The sequence below is a fragment of the Mirounga angustirostris genome, unplaced genomic scaffold, assembly GCF_029215605.1.
Source record: "Mirounga angustirostris isolate CCGP_5_RB_7025 unplaced genomic scaffold, mMirAng1.0.hap1 SCAF_4, whole genome shotgun sequence".
NCBI lineage: Eukaryota > Metazoa > Chordata > Mammalia > Carnivora > Phocidae > Mirounga > Mirounga angustirostris.
This window is the reverse complement of record NW_026991712.1, coordinates 97609742-97633432: the sequence shown is the minus strand read 5'-3', so window position 1 is coordinate 97633432 and position 23691 is coordinate 97609742. Positions and strand designations below refer to the sequence as shown.

The window sequence follows — 23691 nt, the reverse complement described above, 5'->3', positions numbered from 1 at the left end:
ATCTATTTATAATCCCCTTTAAACAATATTTTCAGCCTCTGTTATGCCTAAGGGTAAAGGTTAAATGATGGGATTAAAATACTATCAAAGTAACATTTTGTTTTAAAATAATTTCTTTAATGTGTTAGTGCACATTTCTAAGCCTAATATTCTAGTATGGACCTATAAATCCAAGTCTTTCCCTATGCCATCCTCCCCACATACAATTTATAAACTTCGATTCTATCAATTCCTCTCTCACCACACTGTGGTCCTTCACAACTTGAATTTCATCTTCCCTGATGTACAGGAGTCAGGACTGAATGCTGTTTCTCAGGTGTGGCTGCACCATAATTTTCAGAGGCATGACAAATTTTTTATGGTTTGTAACCATTTTTTTTCTAGTGATGCCAGATTTCAATGAATCAGTGTTTACTGAAATATCTTCCATGTTCACTGCTGCATGATAAACAGTATTTTATTCCACTTTGTCTTATTAGCCCAGAAGTCTTCAGAAATATTATTTACATAGTCCTATATCTAGCAACTTATTCCTAATTGAGATCTGTTTCCACCATATATCCATTTTCCTTTAAAAGTGCTCCTTCTTTGTACTTTAACCTTGTTCTCACCATTTTTTATTTTGGCTACAGAACCATTTCTTCTAAAATGATAAACCTTGTTAATCTTCTTCAAAGATTCTTCTGAGAACCAGTCACTGAGCACCTTCTGGATGAGTAATTTGAATTTGAATTTTATCTGGGATCTGTAAACCATCCTTTATCTGCACAGATAGGGATCCAAGTAGAAGCTATCTGATCATTTGCATGACAGAGAGAAAGAAAACCATTTTGGTGGATACCTATATCACAATTATTTTGTACCTTGTATTTTTTTTTGGACTGATTTTGTCCTTTAGAATTTGGGTTCTACAAAGTTCACACCCTGTTTAAAAGGCTTAATATCTGCCCATTCAAGACTACTTCTATAAATAATTATAATTTGCTATAAATGAAAATCTAAGCTCTTGACTGCAGTTTGTGGTAACTTACATTAATCACATCTGCTGTTATTCACAAACTTCTCAGCCTTATGTATGAACACGAACCCTTGTTTTATGTAAAACACAACTGAAGTAAATCTGCCTATAGCTACTTCTCTCATGCATTAGTGATTAAAATCTCATTTTAGAGACTAAGCTTCATGAAACTATTGCAAGTGTATGTGACAGACCACTTGGCATAGTATTTGGCTTTGTGGCAGGAATCAAGTCCATACCTAGAGAATCACCTGTGCAAAACTTAAGCAATGAAAGCACTTACATGAATTCAGGTCTGCTCCCCTTAATAAGTGGATTCCAGAAGAAAAACATCTTATAAAGACTGTAAGAAATGTACTGATATGGTAAAACTATTATTTCAAAATCCAATTCTAAAGGAGCTGTTGAGCAATGCTGATTATCTGGGGTCCTGGAAAATATCTCTCATAAAAGTGCTCCAAACAAAACATGGTTTACAATGATTTAGAAAATATGAAAGGCTGGATTTTGTAGACTGCTTGGTGCACTTTTGTTGTTCCTCTTAAATAAAGTAGAAAAAAATCTACAGTGTTGTAGTCCTTTGGTTTTATTTTCTGGGATTAAAAAAAGTATAGGCATAAATGTTTTTACATGGTCTTCTTGAAGATATCCTTTAAAATAACTTGTGAAATGGCTTTATTTATGTCTCTTGATTATCAGTACTCATCAACATCACTGTCAGCCTTGATTAACTGGTTAAAAATTTCAGAGCAGAATAAGGAACTTTCATGAACATTTCCCCCAATCCCTGAGAATCATAATCATCACAGATATATTTTATCCCTTCATCATAAATCTCTGGAAAGTAGCCGTGTTCGTTCATTGTTCACAGGGCAAGGGGCAGTGTCATAGAGAGTTAATCCATGTAAATTGGCTTCCACTCGTAAAGAAATTTTCTGTAACAGAAAAGAAAATTATATATAGGCGTTTGTTCCTTAAAGACATCTTCAATGTCTTCAACATCACATCTTCAATATGTTCTGAAGAATATTTGTGGGACTGGAGATGTAAATCAATTCTAAGGAGTAACAAGATTGAGACAGATGTTGTACTGCCAAAGGTATCATCTGTAGTACCAACAGTTAGGTAAACCAAGCTTTCCTACTCAGAAGTTCTTCATTTTTCTTCGGTTACTAAAAGGAATCAGTGAAACTAAATGTTGAGGATGGCCTATGTAAACATAGGCAGAGTTGATGAAAATTCTGTGAAAAGTTTTCTGCTTACTTGTTTTACAATCCTATTTTCAAGGTTGAACCCCTTACTAACAACACACTACTTCCCCAAACACAGAAATGATTTACCTGAGAAGCTCTTCTGGCATCGCTGCTTATGAAGTTAATTTTCAGAAAGGTTGGAGACTTGACTATAGCAACTTCTTTTATTCCACCTGAGGGAAGTTTGCATAAATCTAATGCTGTGTTTTCTTACCTGAAAATCACGGATGTAAGTCAGGAAAAAACCAAAGAAGGAGAAAGACATAGACCATTCTGCTGCAGTGGTGACCATGTGAAGCACATAACCCTTGAGTGACAACGGGAAAAAAAAGTAATTCTGTGAAATTTCATCTGAATGATCCAGAATTTCTCTCAAATAAAAGACCCATAAAACCTGCAAACCAATCTGCCTTCTGAAATTCAAAGGACATCAGGTAAACATTAAGGACATATTAATACACTATGGCCTTTTGTTAAAAATGTATCCATGAGTTTATTAATTGTAACAAACATGCCATATTAATTAAAGATGTTACTAAAAGAGGCAGGTACAGAATATATTGATAACATAGAACCCTGTGCACTATTTTCACAATTTTCTGTAGATATAAAACTGCCTAAAATAAGGTTTGTTTAAAAACTTAATTCTATTTATCTTTTATAAATAATTCTATATCTGAACTCTCTGGAAAACAAAACGAAACAACCCTTAATTTATTGAACATATCTCAAGAATTAAAGAAAGACATTAGGAACGTCCTCCTAAATGATCTAGCTATCATAACCTCCTCTAGAGCAAATAAAATTTCCATTTGAAGAACTAAGACCAAGAGAACCTCTACTCTATAATTGGGAAGTTACTGCCTTTCCCACAGCCATAAGATTCATTAAATGCCACTAAAAATGTCAGTAAAAAATGCTCATGATAAACGTGTTATTTTTAGAGCATTAAATAATACATGGATTATAACTGAAGGAAACTAGTAAATTATTTCATCCTTTCATTCTCACAAACATATCCCATCCGGGGCTAATTCTTTAAAAACAATTCAAAATGAAATGCCACTGCAAGGTTTGTGAAAACAGATGAACTTATTTTATCATCTAGCTAGTATATATCCCTCCTCTTTTTTCCCTCCGGGTCAAAGATGTTATCTCCATTCAGATATCCACTATATTGAAACCCAAATGCAGAGTCCATAATAATAAATCTCTAGATGGTAATTCAGAAAACAAGTATTCTAATAATAAAAGATCTCAGTTGGGTATGTTGTACATTATATACGTATTTAGAGGAGTCAATTTCTGAGAAAACTCTTTGCCATCACAATTCTCTTTGTGTCTTGAAAATGTTCACTGTTGAAACGTGACAGAAGAATATAGGTGGTGCTACATAAACTCAATCATACATAGAAAATAATCCTAATTTAACAAAATGATTATTCTACTGAAAAAGTATGATTTTTTTAGTGATGACATGAAAAATACATCAAAATCAACCATAATAGTTATCCTTAATACAATTAAACTAAGTTTTATAGATTCCAAGTTCTTACTCTGTCCTCGGGGTTCCAATGGAGTTTCTGTACGATATCTGTGCCGAAATTCCCACTGTACAAAAGGGATGAGCAAGTCAGCACTATAAAAAAAGTAAGTCAAGGAGAATCTCAGAGAAAACCTGTAAGCTTAGATTCAAAATAAAAATCACTTTAAAGGTCCACAAGGATTACTCATACATTTGTTTCCAAGGTTCAAACCCATTTTCTTAAAGACTAGATGTTATACAGCAGTAGTGAAAATTAAAATGTACCCAGAGGATTACTATGAAATGGTTTGCATAGTCAATCCCTCTTTGCTCAGTAAATCAGCAGCACTAGCCTAAGATTCTGCTACATAATTGTTCTCGGGAGGGAATTAACTCATCCTTCCTATCTCTGAAATGAGTATGATCAGGCTAAATCTTATCTTTGTTCTCAACTCAATTACTGAGATCCTATGTAAAATTTGAATTTCATGTTTCAAGTCCTTTAATTTAGGGTTACTAACCCAAGAATCTCACTCACAAGATGCCTGCTCATAATATGCCAACAGTGTTCACTTAAATTCTGTTATTCAATTCCCTTCCAAGTATAGCCACATTTTACAGCAAAGGATACTGCTAAATGCACTTACTCCACACCAGATAACCACCAGTAGTCTGATCCAGAAGACTTGTTTGCCATGAATTTTGGGCTGCATTTGGTAGGAAAGGATGGTCTGAACGAACATGTATAACGAGCCCATACCAAAGGTGAGCACAGCTCCACATACATGCACAACAAAAAAGGCTGTTTTCTGAGAGGCAGAAAGAAGAAATAAGTAAATAAGGGAAACTCAAAACATATTGCCAACACAATATTTGAAAGCACAAGCTAGTGATCTCAAAAGAACAGTCGCTGAATGGAAAAGCACTGTGAATTCTAGAGATTACTTCCTGAAGCAATTCTGTCAGAGTACTCCATAAAAGCCAGATTACAGTAAACCAAATTGTTCACATGTCACTACTGAAAATATGACAGTAATTATTCATTTACTCATTGAATAATAGGTTTATTTGGGTACCTTTTCTGTGTCAAGCACTGTTGTAAGTACTCAGATATATTAGTGAACAAAACAGACAAAAATCTGGCCCTCAGAGTTTACATTCAAGTGAAGAAGCACAAACAGTAAGTAATAAACTTTAGAAATAAGTAAAGTCCATCGTACGCTAGATGGTAATAAGGGTTATAGAAAAAGAGTAGTGCATGGCAAAGGAGGATCAGGATGGTTGGGAAACTGGAGGGAGGGAGTTTCAACTTAAATCTAATTTAAATCTAAGTACAATTGAATGGTCAAAAAATTAAAGCATTCCCTCTTGGCTCTCACTGATTGGTTTTGATAAATTCCAATTCTTTTCTCCTTTATCTCACTCATCAGTATCCATTTACATTTTACTTATTATCACATGTACCCTCTGCTTAAAAGTGACAAAGTAGCTCTCCAAAAATTCTACAAACGTTTTTGGTTGAACCACTCTAGTTTCTGAAGGTGATGCGGTCTGTATTTCACTTGGTTGAGAAGGCACCGTAGAGCACCTGGCAGAGAGTGTATGATGGGGTAACAAGAGGGGAGAGGTTAAGGCTTGGGTTCCTTCTTTCACAATCGACTGTGCTAATTCACAAACACAGAGCCCAATTTTCTTGTTGAAGCTATAAGAAGTAAAAGATAGTAATGTTTTGCCAAAGCCATTGGTTTTCTTTTGGAGAGGAAGGGCTATTTTGATTCGGTCTGTGGTGTTATAACTGGCAATGTTATGAGTACTGGGAAGGGAAAAAAAATGCATTGCTATTACCACTTTGGGTAACAAAGAAAAAAAAACTTCAACACCCGTAAAACATAATACAAAATGGTATTATCTTCTTATGGGAATTTATCTATACATATGAATAAAGGCTAGAAAAATATAGGCAAAAATGAAATTAACTATTTTAGGACTACGAGCAGGTGAATTTTTCCTTAAAAAAATTCTCATATGTATTGATGAAGATAAATACAGATATAGCCTGACTGATGCCCACCTGTGATCACTCTACAGTCCCAACAACAAAATCCTGTGAATTAAAAAGTAAGAGTAAAGAATGGAGAGGGGCGCCTGGGTGGCTCAGTTGGTTAAGCGACTGCCTTCGGCTCAGGTCATGATCCTGGAGTCCCGGGATCGAGTCCCGCATCGGGCTCCCTGCTCGGCGGGGAGTCTGCTTCTCCCTCTGACCCTCCTCCCTCTCGTGCTCTCTGTCTCTCATTCTCTCTCTCGCAAATAAATAAATAAAATCTTAAAAAAAAAAAAAAAAAAGAATGGAGAGTGATTACTGTTTTTTATAATTAAAAATAAAGGCATTTAAAACTGGTTTTAACTGGCAGTACTTCTGCTTGTACATTCAATTTTGTCATTTTAGAGACCAGGGAAACAGCAAAAGATCTTGAAATAGGCCAGAGAGTATTTTTCCAGTGGAATGTTAGAGCCTCTGGGGCTGGTTCTACACAAATGTGAGTTTTACTTGGCTCTGATTAGGCTATTTTTCACAGAAAACTTCCGTCATCTTAGAAGTTATGTGTAGAGACAGAAGTTAACTTACAGAAAACTGATAGCAAGGCAAATAATCCATATCTATACAAATGCAAGTTGTGTCTTTTTTAATGTTATTAATTGTCACTCTGTGAATATGACCAGTTTTACATCATAAATTTATTTTAGCATTCCCTATCTGACTACAAACGTGTGGTACCTTGACTTTTCTTTTGAGCTGATTTGTAATACCTAAAGTTCCCTCCTTAATTAATAAGTTAAATAAAATCTTTGGCACATGTGCAAAAGTCATTATTTTATCCTCTTTAAAAATATATCCTTTCACAAAACAAAGACAAAAACTTATCCTTTGACAAAGACAAGAAAAATTACAGAGATACGTGTGGTCAGGAGCAAATGTCTGATAAAGAACTTATAAATTATATATTCAATGGTCTGTAATCTTTACCTACAAGCAGTTAATGAAACTTAGGAACTAATCTCCTGCTTACTTATCCTTATCCTCTCTCCAAAGTCTCCTTGAGGATAAATTTTATAGGAAGAAAGAATGGCATGTGACAACAGAGGCACATATCATAGAATTACGTTGCCATGAGCCATGCAATACCAAGGATTACTGGTAACCACTGGAAACTAGAAAAGAGGCATGTGTCCCCAAAAGGAAACTATCCCTACTAACATCTTGGTTTTAGACTTCTGGCCTCCTGAACTTTGAGAGAATAAATTTCCATTATTATAAGCCACTCAATTTATGGCATTTTGTTATGGCAGCCCTATGAAATTAATATAGATTTCTGCTTACTTATCCCTTCCAAGTTTCCTTGAGGATAAATGTCCTAGGAAGGGAAAAATTCCTCTAAATAGGCACTGAGGACTCTTAGCATATGTTTGTTTTGCTGAATATTATTATACACAGTTGTTTTCAAAGAAATTAAATTTGTGTTTTTTCAGTCAGATTTTTTCAAATCCCATCGGGTCTCTTTAAGCATAGACAACCACAGTAATAGCAAAAGAATTTTTATCCATCATGCATAGTCCCTTTGGCCTCTTTAATAAGTCACTAAACAATGAGAACATCTTTGTTTGAAGTGCTATGTTAGGTGCTGAATATACAATGGTGAATAAAACCATTGTGCTTAGAATTAATGGAGAAAAATATCAACTAAAATTTTTAAAAACCATAGATATAAAATTAGACTATAGTAAGTGCTGTGAAGAATTTGTTTCCAGAGGCTTAGAGAGCACAAAGAATACAAATAAAGAAAACTAGAACTATATAGGAACCACAGAGAAGATCTCCCTGAGGAAGTAGTTTGCACAAAGATGTTGAAGACACCTAGATCTATTTAGGTTTGGGGTTGTGAAATGTCCAACAAAAGAAACATGTGAAATGGAGTAAAATAAACCTGTCTTATTTAAGGAACAAAGAAAGTCCAGTGTTATACACAAGGGAGGATATTAAAAAGGGGAATGATGTAGAACGAGGCTGGAGAAGTAGATCATGTAGCCAGATCATGCAAGACCTTTGAATTAATTAAGCAGCTTGGCAGTTCATCAAATTCCTTTTTCTCTCTTGATTACATCTCTTTTCATGGAACTTTGGCGCTGTTCAGCTTTAAGCAGGGGTACAAGGAAACAGAGTGGGATATATATATAATTCCAAAAGATTACACTGGCTGCAATATTAAATGAAAGGGATGTTAAGAGTGAAGGCAGAGGAAGTATTTAGGAGGCTATGGTAGCAGGCCAGGCTATGAGAGATAATGAAATCTGATCTGGTTGAGGAGATGGTAGGGAGAGCAAGCGGAGATGGAAATGGAGAGAAGCAGATGTTTTCAAGAAATGTTTAAGGGATAAAACCAACAAGCCCCTACTTTAAAACACAGTGCTAGAGTCTCTTCCAAGTCAAACTCTATAACTTGAGTTTGTTTCTGCAAGACAGAGTGGGAAGAGGCAGGGGCAATGCACTCACCACTTAAAATAAGCAGTAAAAGTTTACATGAGAAAGGAAGGAAGGATATCGGGGTACTGTTATAGAGTCTGCTTATAAATAGGGCCCAGCAATGAAGCCATCAGTGAAGGATGCAGAGGTCCAATGTTGCATGAAAAGAGATGTGATCAAGAGAGAAAAAAAGGAAATTTGATTCAAAATTCAAAGGCCCAGGGACCCCTGGGGTGAAGATTAACTAGAATGAAAGCTAAAAGGAACACAGTAAAAAAAGTATATAAACCGTTTTTGTAGGCAAATGAGGAAAAGGTAGAAAGGCAGAGTGCACAGGTTACAATCAGGAACGGCATGCCATTGGAATTTACTGGATCACATAAACAAATATGGTTACTAACAGAGTTAGCATCTTAAGTGTGGAGGTCACTTTGGGATTCATTTTTACCATACAGAGATGAGAGATACTGTTAAATTGCTAAAGGGACAACTGGAAAAAAGAATCACTATCCATATACTAAAAATTCCCCAAAACATATTTTTAACACTGAGCTTTAGAAACTGATTAGTGAAGGCAGGATCCTCTTTGTGGCAAAGACAGCTAGCTAGCTATCCATCAAAAATTCTGTGTCCCTTCCATAGTATGGAGTTGTCCCAGGAACTGATGCTCAGAAAGACTTCATTTCCCAGCCCCTTTTGTGTCTAGCAAATAAATGTTAGTAGAATGATGTGAGTCACTGCCAGGTCAAGGTTGTTAAGAAGCAGGTGTGATTTCTCTATATTCTCTTTGACTGTTTCAATCGGCTGGATGCAGAGGGCAATAAGGACTTAGAGAATGGGAGAGCTCAAGGATGGATAGTGTCTGCGCCTTAAATCATTGTGGGAGGAAAGCCGTCTATCAGCCAAAAATACCCGGAGTGGATGCATGAATATGCCTCTATATGTGTATCTGTATGAGTGTGTACTAATAGCTATTAGATGTCTAAATAGGTTATCAGATGTCTAAACTGAAACTCTGAAGACTGCAGAGAGATTAATCAAAAAAAAAAAAAAAAAAACACCTATACGCCCAGGATACAGCTGGTATTACCGAAGACTCATCTGAAAGAATGTCAATAGAAAGGAATGTGAAGAGTTTGCAAATATTTGTGAAGGTTAACCTGCTACTTTAAGAATTCCCTGAGAAGGGGCACCTGGGTGGCATAGTAGGTTAAGCGTCTGCCTTCGGCTCAGGTCACGATCCCAGGGTCCTGGGATCGAGTCCCACATTGGGCTCCCTGCTTCTCCCTCTTCCTCTGCCCTACCCCCTGCTCATGCTCTATCTCTCTCATTCTCGGTATCTCAAATAAATAAATAAAATCTTAAAAAAAAAGAATTCCCTGAGAAAAAGCTGGAAAAAGCTCCATACCCTCCCTTTACTTCCTCATATGAGGGGCTGAGCACCTAGAAATAGAGGTGATCAATGGGAACATCTAAACAAGAATATAAAATAGGTAAATGAGTGTAACTTGTTAGGCATTTTTTTTTTTCAAAGATCTTTATTTTTAAGTAATCTCTACACCCAACACGGGGCTCGAACTCACAACCCCGAGATCAAGAGTTCTATGCTCTATCAAATGAGCCAGCCAGGTGCTCCTCTCATATATATATATATTTTTTTTTAATTTAAATCTATAATTGTGTCACTTATAATTTATATCAATTCTCTCTGGTCTTAGAGTAATCTCCAACTAAGTAGTAATGAAGAATCTAATAGAGTCCTGTGAATTCTTAAAAGGTCAGAATAATTTATAGGTGTTCAGGAGCTTACTGAGAATGAATTTTTCTAATTGTGTATGTAGTGATCCTGAAGAAGGTCAAATAATTTAAAGGCAGGGGATTCTACTCTGTTAAGGCAAAGAAACAATAACAGTGTGTAACTGAATGTTTCAGGTTTCCTTTTTAACATGTATTAATTTATGTACCTCAGGAAAATACCTATGCTGAGCTAAAACACAAACCTGGAAGTTTGCCACAACAGAAAGTCCAAAACAACTCAGTAACCCAAGTACAAGGCCAGCCTTGTTTAATTTGATGATACGACTCTCTTCAGGATTCAGGGCATGAACTTGCTTGTAACGAACATAAATGGTAGCAATGCCTGGGAAGAGATAATCCGAAAGACAACAAAGTAATAAGTAAGCAGGGAATAAAGTTGCCAACAAAGAGTTAACAAAGGTCACCTAACATGTATCTTCCTTTCAAATTTAATGAGAGAAGAGAAAAAACAAAAAGCAGAAACAGCTGTTGATTTTAAAGAACATTTAAGGCTGCATTATGAAACTAGTAATATCTCTGTGTGACTGAAAGGCACTGGCCTCCATGGGCCTCACATTTACAAATATTTAGCATAAAATTTAAGAGATAAGTCTGATGTTTTCTGACAATTTCTAATGATGTTTTATATAAAACAAAATATCCTATATGATAAGCATTAAAGTTTAAAGTAATTATTGCTAAAATATGGATAAAATGGGTACTGGCAAAAAAAAAAAAAAAAAACACCAAAAGGTGATTTGCCTCACTCCCATTGCATTTTATTTCAAATTATTACAACTTGGTTCAATCAGATATAGCAGTCAATTACACAGAAAACAAAAACACCCACTTTACCATACTTGTTAGTCAAGAAAGGGTCAAATCAAATAAAATTTTCCATTGCAAAAATATTGTCAAAGAACTCAGAAGTGTAGAAAATGAAACAAAGATATGCTTTTGTAGAAATGTTTTTGAAAATTTTAGTCATAAGGTGAACTCCTATGCACTGAATCATTCATTTCCTTGACGTCAATTTCTGATCCAAGCAGGTAATAAATATCATATGGAAGAGTTCAAATATTTAAATCAATCACAATTGATGGAAAAAATATTTTAATCATTAATAAAAGCTTGATTCAAAAAATAAATAATGAACAGGAATGTAAAATACAGTAGAATTCCATTCCTTTGATGTTAGAACATTGTTCAAAAATCAAAACACGGTTCCACTGCTATACTCTTAAACTTCTAAATTGTTTTTCCTAAATGAATTTAGTTGGTGTTAGTTGTGGTCGGTGTGTTTATAGCTTTTTGTCCTCTACTGGTCACTTAAGAAATCCACTTAAGGTCTCAAGAAATATTTGGTTATACTTTACAACTTCTATTTGGATGAGTAGTCAAATAGCCTTATAGATATTTTTTAAGGATTTATTTCTATAATTTAGCATTTTTAGAAATTGCTTTTCTTTTAAAAGGAACATATCTGGGACCAATAATTTAGTGATAACATTCCCTCAGGTATAACCAGAAACTAAAACAAGTAACACAAGTGTTTAAAGAAGGAAAGGGCAATTTCACTATTAATTTTGATTTTTAAAACAATTCCCATTACTTACACAAAACTGCGGCAATATTTAACATTGCCCCAAACAAGCATTTTTCTGGAGCTACTGTACCAGTGTCACTGAAAGAAAAAAAAGAAGGTATGTAGATTTCTCACACTAAATATACATGTGTATTTTTTCTAAAGAATAAGAAATAATGGGCTACTTCAAATCCTGTATCTTTTTATACATTTGTAAGTTTAACTCATATAATTTTATGAGAACATGACAGTTTGAGCTCACAGTACTTATCTAGTTCACTTTTTTTTTTTTAAAGATTTTATTTGAGAGAGAGAGAGGGAGAACACAGAGAGAGTGAGAGGGGGAAGCAGACTCCCCGCTGAGCAGGGAGCCCGATGCGGGACTCGATCCCAGGACCGTGGGATCATGAGCTGAGCCAAGGCAGATGCTTAACCGACTGAGCTACCCAGGCATCCTAGTTCATTTTTTTCTCATATCACTTGAGATTATTTCTTTTTCAGATAACAGAAATCAATAGAAATTGATTAAAAAAAAAACCCAAACCTGGGCACCTGGTGGCTCAGTCAGTTAAGTGTCTGCCTTTGGCTCAGGTCATGATCCCAAGGTCCTGGGATCGAGTCTTACATCAGGGTCCCTGCTCAGTGGGGAGCCGGCTTCTCCCTCTCCCTCTCCTCCCCGCTTGTTTTTTCTCTCTCTCTCAAATAAATAAAAATCTTAAAAATATATACAAATAAAAAAATTTTAAAAACCAAAACTAGGGGCGCCTGGGTGGCTCAGTCGTTAAGCGTCTGCCTTCGGCTCAGGTCATGATCCCAGGGTCCTGGGATTGAGCCCCACATCGGGCTCTCTGCTCAGCAGCAAGCCTGCTTCTCCCTCTCCCACTCTCCCTGCTTGTGTTCCCTCTCTCGCTGTGTCTCTCTCTGTCAAATAAATAAATAAAATCTTTAAAAAAAACAAAACAAAACAAAACAAAAAAACCAAAACTATCCTGGGTATGTTAGGGCTGTGTTACTAACTTCTATCAATTGGGCAGGTATGTTCCTCTGTCCCACCTGAATGTTCCCTAAACACTATAGGTCCTTTCACAACTCTGCTTTTGTCAACTGTTTGTTGACCCTGTCTACAAATCAATTAATACCTAATCATTTCCTGTTAATTAAAAAAACATTTATCAAGCACCTACTATGTGCCTGACAGTATTTTAGGGACAGAAGTATAGTGGTTAGTAAAAGACACAAAGCCCTTCCCCTCTTGGAGCTTCCATTTTAGGAGACCAATTTTTCCCTACCCTCCAAAGCCTTGGCCAACTCCTCTAGCAGAATGAGGACTCGCAGAGCATTCTGTCCAGACTTCTGTTAAAATCACTGATCACAATGTATTGCGATGCATCGGCTTACATGCTTGTGTTTCAGGGCAGCAGGGAAAACACAGGTCCAGATAACAGCCCACCTACCATTTACTGTAGAACTTTGGGTATGCTCTTGTATCTCTCTATGACTGTTCCTTATCGGCAAAGTGGGGCCATTAATTCCCTCCCAGTCTCATCAGCTCAACATGAGGAAATGAAACTGACAATACATGTGAAGATTTAGCACAGCAGCAGACACGGGAGACACCCATTAAAATAGTTCCTTTCCCTTCCCTCAAAATACAGTAAAGATGAAAAAGACAAAGTCTTTGGCCACGAATTGAAGTACTAGAGGAAAGAGATAATAAGGATCTCAGCTAACACAATGTAATGGGAATAAAAAAGAGATGGAAAATCACGTCTGGTAAGGAATCAATAAGGTTTGGTGAACATTTGGGTTAGGTTTATGAAAAGTAAAGTAACACATATAAATTCTAAGGATTGCTCCTTCCGACTCTAAGATGTATCTTCAGAAACAAAAGATTTTGTTACTCTGATCATCTTCAGGGAGTGAGGATTATGGTTTTTTGTTTGTTTCTTCTACTTTTCAAATTTTCAATATATATATATATTTTTTCTTATAATCAGAAAAAAAATTTTCTGATTCCCTAAAATTTTAATAGTTGTATTTCAAGAGATGCTGCAGTTTCGAAATATCCTAGAAAGAAACAAAAGCATGCATTTCCAAAATGGCTGGCTGCCTTGGCTCTGGAACAGTTTGATACAAACTGGCCTACAAGTGAAAACAGCCCAGTCCATCACCTCATCAGCACAGCACTCCAACCCAGTGGTCATCAAACTATTTTGATCACATGTCATCAAAAAAAAAAAAAAAGGTGTGATTATATAACTTCAAAATATATGTATTTATTATATAAGCTCAAATATCAAGATTAAAAAGTATACATAGAAATTCTAATAATTTGTTCTCGTGCCCCAGTACTCTTCTCCTGTGTTCTACCTGGGCATCCACTACTTGAACCAACTAAGAGAACACCTGAAACATACTTGCAGTGGAATTGTCTTTGGAGTGAAATTTACATTTGGTTATTTCTTTTGGGACTATTACAATTAAACCTTTTAGATGGGGGTCTATGAACTGAAAGGAACTTTGCAGAGCATCTAGTCTAACTTAAGCATTCTTCGAATGAAGGAAATGAGCCTGGGAAGTAAAATTAAGTAGTACTGAGTTTAAATGTATTAGAACATTGGAGAAAGATCCCAGGGTAATAATACTACATAATACAATAATAATACAGAAAAATAAAAGGGCAGAACAGGAATGGAAAAGGAAGTGTCTAGGGTACTATCAGAAAATCACATGCAGTACCATCGAGAACTGAAACTCTGAAAAAGAACCCAAAGGCCTCTTAAATGATTAAAAGCTCTTTAAAGTGAAAGCAGACAAGTTCCCGAAGGGGAAATAAAAATGCTGAAAGGCACTCAGGAATTACTGATGTATGTTCTCTAAAAAGTTACTAAAGAATGAACTGGCTCCTTAAGCTACATGTTCGTCTAGCAGAGTGGTGATCAGTGGTGATTAGTCATCAAATTATTCCTAGAGTTGGAACCTTAAATTCTAAAATATCTTTGGTTTTTGCACATCTTCCCAAAGTGTAGCCAATTTGTTGCTATCCTTTGCTCCATACCGTACCATTGTGGGAACAAATGTAGATAGTAACATTCTGATCTCTTCTTGATATTTTAAAAAGATAAATTTAGCTTCTGGTTTGTCATCCTTTAAAAATTCACTATTTACGGGGCGCCTGGGTGGCTCAGTTGGTTAAGCGACTGCCTTTGGCTCAGGTCATGATCCTGGAGTCCCGGGATTGAGTCCCGCATCAGGCTCCCTGCTCGGCAGGGAGTCTGCTTCTCCCTCTGACCCTCCTCCCTCTCATGCTCTCTGTCTCTCATTCTCTCTCTCTCAAATAAATAAATAAAATCTTTAAAAAAAAAAAAAATTCACTATTTTCTATGTTAGAGAGGTTATTTTTCAGAATGTAAACAAATAAATAAATGAAAAACTATAACAACAAACTATGGAAGAAAATCAATCAAACCATTAATTAACCCTGGATAGGCAGGAGCTGGAGAGGGGTTGAAATAGACTTTCATTTTTTGCTTTTATAATCAGTCTACTATTATTTAAAATTTGTTAGGATAAGTATATATTGCCTTTATAACTGGAAAAAAAGAGTTATGAACATAGCACAAGCAACTGAGTGCCCATACTTATATCATTATTAGTTTTGAAATTTAAAAAATATTACTGGTAAGTTTTGATATTTAACATGTCAGAAAGATCTAGACAGTATGTCATAAAGGTTAAAAGCAGGGTCTCTAGAGTCAGATTGCCCAAACTGCATTTTGGTTCCACCCCTTACTGAGTCATGTGGCCTTGAACAAATAACTTATTTCCTTCTCTCTTACATGGGGGTAAAAATTCTTCAAAGGGTAGTTGTAAGGATTCAGTTATCATCTGAAGAATGCTTAGAACATTACCTTGCACACAGTAAGTAGATGGATAAATAGTTGTCATTACCATTATCTTTTAATACTATTACTGTTGTTTGCAGCATTTTTGAATTTTAAGGGGAGATAATTCACTTCTATCTTCTGAGACAACCTCAAATATTTATTTGGAAGACAAGGCACTTAAAGTGTCCTAATTCACTAACTAATTCACTAAGTGAATCATACCCCTCTGTCTCCACCTTTCTCTATCACACGGAAAGAACCAAATACAACTTCCTTTTTATATTCTTTTTGTTGTTGTAATGTCGAATATAAAATCTGAATTTTAAAATGTTAATATGGAATGTTAGCTTCACTGTTAGAATGTGAATGATGCAGGGCGCCTGGGTGGCTCAGTTGGTTAGGCGACTGCCTTCGGCTCAGGTCATGATCCTGGAGTCCCGGGATCGAGTCCCGCATCAGGCTCCCTGCTCAGCGGGGAGTCTGCTTCTCCCTCTGACCCTCCCCCCCTCTCATGTGCTCTCTCTCTCTCTCTCTCAAATAAATAAATAAAATCTTAAAAAAAAAAAAAAAGAATGTGAATGATGCATAAACAGTCTCCTATAAAAAAATATATTTCACTGACCTGATATAAGGCAGAGCAGGGTCAACATGGTGAAGTGTTATGGCCGTAATGTATGAAAATATGAAAGCAGCAGCTGTCCAAATTACTAGGGCAGAAGGGAGGAAACTGAGACCTTGCTGAAACCACCACATCTCAAACAGGTCTTCTGAAGTAGAAAAAAAAATTAGAGAAGATTATTCACAAGTATTTCATCTCTTCTACTTTAGCCACCCACTCCCACTATCTTGTACTTATCCCATGAGCTGTTCCACTTCTGAAATCATCCCCCACACCATCTACTACACCTGCTTGCTTTCAATTTCTCTGTAAATGGAACCAAGCTTCACCCACTTGCCATATCCAGAAACGTTCTTTCTACCCCAGCTTTCCACACATAATCAAGTAGTAAGCAGTTTATTCAACCTCCTAAATTTCCTTCAAATCTACCCTTTCTCTCCATCTTCACTGCCACTACTCTACCTAAAGCACCATCATTTCTTGGCCAGATTATTATTATAATCTCCCAAATGTTCCTTCTGTAGTGTGGACCATGACCAATCTAGACTCCACCCTAAAACCAGAGTGATCATTCTAATTCTGAAATACCAATCTGACTACCTATTCACCTACGAACAATATTTCAGGTTCCTCCCTGTGCCTTTATAAATTGTCTTTCCTCCTTAACTCAGTCTACAGGGTCTTTGCATTGTCTGATCTCTACTTACCTTTCGGTAATTCATCTCTGGCTACTTCTCTGTTCCCAATTCCTTGCTCTAGCTTTCATTGTCTTCATCATTGTTACAAATGCAAACAAGTGTCTACTCTGTGTCAGCATGTTACTAATCACCTTAAACACATGATCTCATTTACTTCTCACAACAGAATTACAGAGGTTAAGAGCACTGTCCAAGGTCACAGGGCTGGGACTCAGTAGAGACAGAATTCAAACTCAGGCAATTCTGTTCCAACATCAATTACTTACTATGCTATACGGCTACAGCAAACCTCTTTCAGATGTTCAAATGTGTCATGCTCTCTTGTACACTTGCAGACCTTCACATACACTGTTCTATCTGGGTAACAGACTACCATGCTATCACCCTCCAGCCTCACTACCACCTGTTAACTCCTATGTATTATCAAGTACCAACTCTTCCAGCTTGAGCTGAGTGTCCCTACTTTGTTTCCAAGAGCACCTTTTACTTCCCCGACCAGGGCATTCATCTCACTTAACTGTTGCTTGTTTGCTTGGTTTTATCTTCCTCACTAAACCTTAGGTTCTGACAGAGCAGCAACCAACCGTTTTGTTCACCATTCTATTTCCAGCTCCTACATGAGAGAGAAAAGAAAAAGAGCACCTAAATACACACATATCACACATCACCACTTTCTCTCTTAAATTCCAGACTGAGGATGTTGTTTCCGAATTCACTTATGATTACTTGACATTAATGTATCTGAATGCATTTAATTTTTAAAAATAAATACAGAAATACTTTCAAATTATAAGAAATTACTCCTATGCATGTAAAAATAATGTCATGTTTGGAGGAGTATCTTCTCATAGTTTGATGGACAGAAATTGAATATTTCCCATGAACTTTGTAACAACTCTTATCTGCATAATCCTCCAATGTGCTCAGCTTCTTCCAAATAATGAAATCTCAGCCATTTTTGACTTGTACTTGTCATTTACTCTGATCATCTGACTTGTTGCTAAATATGTACATTTAAATCTTGCTAAATAAGTTTCTTTTCCTTTATCCCTAAAGTCACCATTATAGACTTGATTTGAATAATTTCCTGCTTGAATTATCATAATCTCCTCCTTTTTGTTCTTTTTTTTCCTTTTTAGTCTTTAACATTCTATCAATTTTCTTCATCAATTTAGTTAAACATGACAATTCCTTGCCACATTCCTATAGTGCTTTTCCCCAGCATAAGTTTCTGAGACAATAATTCTCAATTTCTATAAATTATGAATTACTTCTTAAATCTTTCTTTCCTTCTCTTTGAAAAACATTTTATTTTGGATAATTCTAACAACATCCTTAGAGGCATCTAGTTTCATATTTGTTGGTTCCACCAACCCTTGCACCTGTTTTGTAGTTTTTGACTATGACCTTTAGTATTTGGATTTTAATTGGGAGTATTCTAAAAGGCTTAGGTTAAGGGTGAATCATTCCAGGGAGGGTCTATATCTGTTTTTGCCAAGCAGTCTGGCACATTACCAAGGGGCCAACTTTAATTTCCTGACTTTCAGGTTTTTTAGACCATGTAGATATGTAAATTTGAACCTTGAATCTGAGTGATGGCAGACCCTGCAGTTTCAAGTTCACAAGAGGTAGCTTTACTCACCCACCTGGACCTGGGTGAAAATGAACAGATTTCTTTGTGATCCCCCTTGGCCAGGAAGGAGGTATTTTCCTTAGCCCACCTTTCATGAAGTGTAGTTTTTGAGGATCCAGGCTGAATTCGGGGGAAGGTGGTTCTCCAAGGCCATGGGTTGTACAATTTCAAGTAGAAATATTTACATTTTAACTTTTATGAACAAAATCATCCCCTGAAACATGTTTATACAAACTACCATGTGGATGGTGCCTCTTGGAGTTGTATACCTGAGAGGTCAAAGGGCTATGAATTCTCTCTCTCTACCTTGGGTGGGGAGCAAGAGGAGCCTATTACCTGTCCCTAATTGTGCTTTATTTCTACTATCAGCCAAACCAAAAGACACACTGCTAGTTTACTACTCTGGTTTGTTTTCTCTTTGACCTTTTAGCACTGGGGATTTCCCTTTCTGTTCTACAGGCCTTCAGTGCATTTAAAAGGCTAATCCAGCATTTAGGAATTTTGGCAAAAGGAATTTCCAAAACATTGTGTCCATCTCATTGCTAGAAGCATAACCTCCTCTTCCTTTAATCATTTTTGTTGCTCACATCCTTCCTATTCTTTAAAATCGAGCTCAAATACGATCTTCCACACTCGACCTTTCCTAATCTCTTTGCATCCGGAAATAAGCACTCCTTCTTCTGCGAACACTTGATTTGCACATCTCTTATGGCTATCGTCTTCTACAGTATGACAAACAAGGAAAGGCTCTTAAGTGGATAAAATCCTTGGTGAGAGACTCCACTAAGCATAGCAGAGGGCCTTGCCTATAGTAATCACTAAATATTTTCTGATTGAACAAACAGCCAAAAACAAATCTTCTTAAACCCCAAAAAGATTCATGATTTTTCTATTTCAGTAAACAGCATTGCCATTTTTCCAGGTTATCCAGATTCTAAGACCTGAGAGTAACGCTAGGTTCCAAAACAGCATCCTCTAGCCACATGTGGCTATTTAAATTAAAATTTCAATTGACTAAAATAAAACTTAAAAATTTACTCTTTCAGTCACACTAGCCACATGTCAAGTGCTCAAAAGCCCCATGTGTCTAGAGGCTACCATAAAGGATGGTGAACATAGAGAACATGGGAAAGTTCTACTGGATGCTGCTGAGTAGCTATTATAGGGATTGTACTGACATAGCACAAGTAAAGAAACACGTTACTGATACATAATAAGTGGTAGCTTTTAGTACTGTCAAATGGTCTAAAATAATACCCACTTCACAGAGGTTTATGCAAGAACTAAATGAGTTTATATATGTAAAATACTGTCACAGATGATCAATAAATGGCTGTTGTTCCTCTTTTAGACTGTAAAAGATGAATTACCTGTTTTACAAGCTCATAAGGTATTGGTCTTCAAATCTGCATACAAAGTATAAATCTTCAAATCTATATACAAAGAAAATAAGAAAATGTTTCAAACCACATTCTTTTAAACATACAATTTCAAGTCAATGCACCAGTATTTGTTCATGGGTAGGACACTATGTTATAGAATTATTAATAAGTTATTTTTCTTTGAAGAGTCAATACTTGTGTTTATTTTTTTATTTTAAAGTTAGTTTGGTGAACATACAGGGTTATATTAGTTTCAGGTGTATAATACAGTGATTCAACACTTCCATACAATACCTGGTGCTCAGCAGGTTAAGTGTACTAGTTTGTTTTACAATGATGTTGTACCATCTGAAATTAATATTTTAAATTTAGGATATCAATTTTCCTATCCTTTCTCACATTAGACACCTTTCACTGATGTCAAAAAAGATAAAATAAAAGGAAAAACACTGAATTTCCTCCTATGGAAGGAAAGACAGAAATGAGCAAAGAACAATAGTTTATTATTAAGCAAAATAAAACATTAACTAGTTTGTGTGATGCAACGGGAAGAACATAGTTGTGAGATCAGCTTTACCCAAGTGCAAATCCTAGCTTTATCAAGTCCCAGCTGTATGATTTTAGGAAAATTACTAAGTTTCTCTGAGTTACAGTATTCTGATTTGTAAAGTAGCTATCTCAAAGGGTTGTTCCTTAGAGTAGAACAGAGAAAGCATACAATATAACAATGATAGCTGATTTATCAATTCGGTACAACTGTAACTAGCCACAAGGATGGGGAACAACAACACTTAATTCTTTGCATGTGTGAATCATCTTGGATTCCTATCTCCTCAGCCTTTGAGGTTTCTGTTTAAACTGACAGTTTAGAAGACAAGCAGGGCTTGAAATGATTTACCAGTCTGCTAATGACAACTGAAAAATTTAAGGGCCCTGACTTGGTGAGGAAGACTACTTTTGCCCATGTATTTTCACAGTGGAAAGCTAGAAGTGTGGCTGGCTAATTGCCAAGTAAACAAAATTAAAATTTTAATAGTTAATGATTTAAGAAATCTTTGAAAATAGGCAAGAACAACCTCCATCTAGCAGTCAGAGTGCTTAATGAAATATTCTTGCATCTCTCACCTACCTTCTCTGCTTTCTTTGAAGATCCATGAATCAGAACAGCAGTTACAATTCTTAAATTTCACAAATGTTTGAATGCCACTGGTAATAAGATTAATTCCTTATACTGTCTCCTCTAAGTGGTGACTGCTAAGAAACAATAAGAAAGTAAATTCTGGATATTCCAAGTGAAGAGAGAAAGCCTTAAGCTCTTTTTAAAAGTCCACAGAACCACCAGGCCCAAAGCAAAGCATAAGAGAAAACGGTTATTTTTCTAAACTCTAACCTGGCCTTCTGACAAATGTGATATTGTTGTAATTGTTAAATCCTAAAGATTCTAGAAGATAAGTAACTTTTTATATATGTTGGATCAAATGTTACAAGGGGAGAAATCGGGGGAGAATCTGATAATGCCACAAGAATTACGGAACTGGGGTTTGGGTACTGATTTATAAATTAAAATTTGGGAGAACTGGAAAAATTATTTCCCCGGTGTGTTTACTGGTTTTCAAATGTATCCTAATGTAAAAAACGAACAGTGTGGGGATACAAAGGACCAGCCATTTACCTTTCTGCCCCTCAGGTCCGCCCCGCGACAGAACTGCGCGTGGTAGACGATCTTCGGATAAACACAAGGTCACCACAGATCTCAATTTCAAACCTGCCCCCAACCCCCCTACCTTGGAATCTGAGCCCGGGAGTGAAAATTGGAACGCGTACCCAACCGCAGTTTTTGGGGCACTAGGGCGAAGGTTCTCGGTAGCCGCTTAAAACAAAACCCAAGGCATTATTTACACCGCTGCCTCCTTACAGAGGCGCATAGCCCTGGAACGCAGATCTCATCTGGGCTTTGCCTGCAGCCCGGAAACGATGCGGGAAGCGGACCCTGGCTCCGCCTGCTCGGGGTTAGCAAGGGAGAGGAGCTGGGAGAGACCAAGGATGGGGAGGCAGAGGTGAAGCGCCGAGGCCTGAGCCCAGCCCGCACCCGCCCCCGCCCCCCAGGTCCCCAGGAGCCCGCCTGCGCTCCGGCCACCAGCGGGTCCCTCTCCCGCGCTTCGCACAGTGCAGTCCCGGGAGGCAGGGCCATCCGGCACGCGACTCGCGCGCGGGCCATGGGGGTAGGGGCTCCGGGCGACTCCACTTCCCAGACCCGCCTAATCCCCTTCTCTGACGCACACCCCTACAGGGGGCTGGGGCCCACCCTCTGGCCCTTTCGGCCTACCTTGTTTGCTTGGATGACCCCGCCGGGCTGGCCGCCGCGTCCGAAGCCGGCCCGCGGGACCGAGACAGGGCGGGACGCTAGGGCGCGCTCCCGAGCAGCCAGGACCGTCCTGGGGCGCGCTTACCTCCCCGAGGCGCGCGCCCGCGCCGCCGCTAGTTCCGACCCTGTATCCCTTTACGGCAACGCGAAAGTGTCGCGAACGGGCTGCCGCCGTTCAGAGTCACTCAGTCGTCTGGAGGCGGAGGTCTTATTTCTAACGGTGTGCTCTCGGGGGTCGGGGTAAGGCTGCGGGGCTCGGCCTTGGGAAGATGGCCGGGTGTGACGGACGTGTTGGGGGGCACGACTCTCGAGAGGCGTGGAGAGAGAGCTGTATGCTCTGGGGTGGGGCATTGGAATATAGGTGTGTATGGACTCAGCGAGGCGAACGCAGTGCTTCCTCGCGCCGGCTGGCCTCGCACGCGGGGTTGTGGGGAGGACGAGGGGCGCCTGCCTCTCTGGCCCCGGGTGGAGAGATTGAGGTGGCGAAGTGCTGGCACGGGAGGCCGGGGGCTGCTGAGTGGGGGAGCCGGGAGGTGTGGAGCGGAGAACCGCGGCCGGCCGGGGCTGGGCGGGCTCAGGGCTGGGGGCGCTGCCCGCGTGGAACCGACCTTGCCATGTCAGGTCCACACCCTCCTGCTCAGGTGCTGCCAGGTCCCCAAGCCGTGTTGCAGCCGGTGCCGGGGTGGCCGGCCTTTTGGAATGCGGTGCTGGTGTTTCGTGGCTGGGCCACGCTTCTTGATCAATAACTTTTCTAGAAATTTCAGCATATATTTCTAGTATATAAATAGCTAGGGTTTATTTCAGCAGTATTCTTGGAAGGAGAAAGGACAGGAGGGTTGCCGGTGTTTGCAAGTGTTCCCAGGGACATTGGATGAATAGGATCTTTGCAATTAGCTGTGTTTAACGTGTTTTCTCCAATTCGGTGCTTGGCGTTGTGTCATTTTGCTGTTTTGCATCATTGGTATCGAATATATAATTTTGCTTGAGGTTTCTTAGTTCATTAATGAATCCATATTATAATAGGCAAATTCATAGTTATCTTTCAGCAAATATTAGTGTCTTGTATGTGGGCAGAGAATAAAGATTCAGTTTCTACACTCGAACTAGTAGGATGGGAAGGTGTTCAATGTGTGTATTTAATTGACTTACGACAAGTTAGACTGTCGTAAGGATACTTAGCATTACTACTTTAGAACATTGGCGTTCACATAAAGTTCCAGCGATTGAAGTTCTGAAAGCATTTATTTTGCGACATAGTTGTTTTGTGCTGAGAAAAACTAGTCAGAGCCCCTTGTACAACTTGTCTGTACAGTGCTTCCATTTGAGAAATAAGTTCGATAAATCTGCCTCTTGTATTAACCTGTTCCGCCAGAGGCATCTTTATTTTTTTGTCCAATTACTAGATTGTTC

At 38.0% G+C, this 23691-nt stretch overlaps 2 protein-coding genes across 12 annotated transcripts in view; one reads left to right on the top strand and one right to left on the bottom strand.

Moving 5' to 3' along the window:
* Nucleotides 1–1581: 1581 nt before the first annotated feature.
* On the bottom strand, nucleotides 1582–22379 carry DRAM2 (DNA damage regulated autophagy modulator 2). 7 transcript variants are annotated; one of them, XM_064588670.1, is made up of 11 exons: nucleotides 22243–22379; nucleotides 21046–21170; nucleotides 19905–19967; nucleotides 17382–17514; nucleotides 16207–16351; nucleotides 11729–11796; nucleotides 10316–10455; nucleotides 4428–4605; nucleotides 3828–3910; nucleotides 2359–2578; nucleotides 1582–1953 (listed from the first exon to the last, which is right to left on the bottom strand). In XM_064588670.1, the coding sequence occupies exons 4-10, from the start codon at nucleotides 17407–17409 to the stop codon at nucleotides 2393–2395; spliced, it is 828 nt and encodes a 275-aa protein (XP_064444740.1). In that variant the 5' UTR covers nucleotides 17410–17514; nucleotides 19905–19967; nucleotides 21046–21170; nucleotides 22243–22379; the 3' UTR covers nucleotides 1582–1953; nucleotides 2359–2392. The 7 variants fall into 7 exon arrangements, with proteins under 7 accessions (XP_064444740.1, XP_064444736.1, XP_064444741.1 ...); XM_064588666.1 differs by having other exon boundaries at nucleotides 2486–2578; XM_064588671.1 differs by having other exon boundaries at nucleotides 2359–2485.
* The window catches only part of CEPT1 (choline/ethanolamine phosphotransferase 1), a 37913-nt gene continuing 36167 nt past the window's right edge, over nucleotides 21946–23691 (top strand). Inside the window, exon 1 of one of the 5 annotated variants that reach the window (XM_045896990.2) lies at nucleotides 21946–21973. The gene's annotated coding sequence lies outside the window, so the exon portion shown is untranslated. Of the gene's footprint in view, nucleotides 21974–22379; nucleotides 22643–23691 lie in introns of those variants that run through there. The other 4 variants (XM_045896988.2, XM_045896987.2, XM_045896986.2 and 1 more) reach the window with 4 other exon arrangements.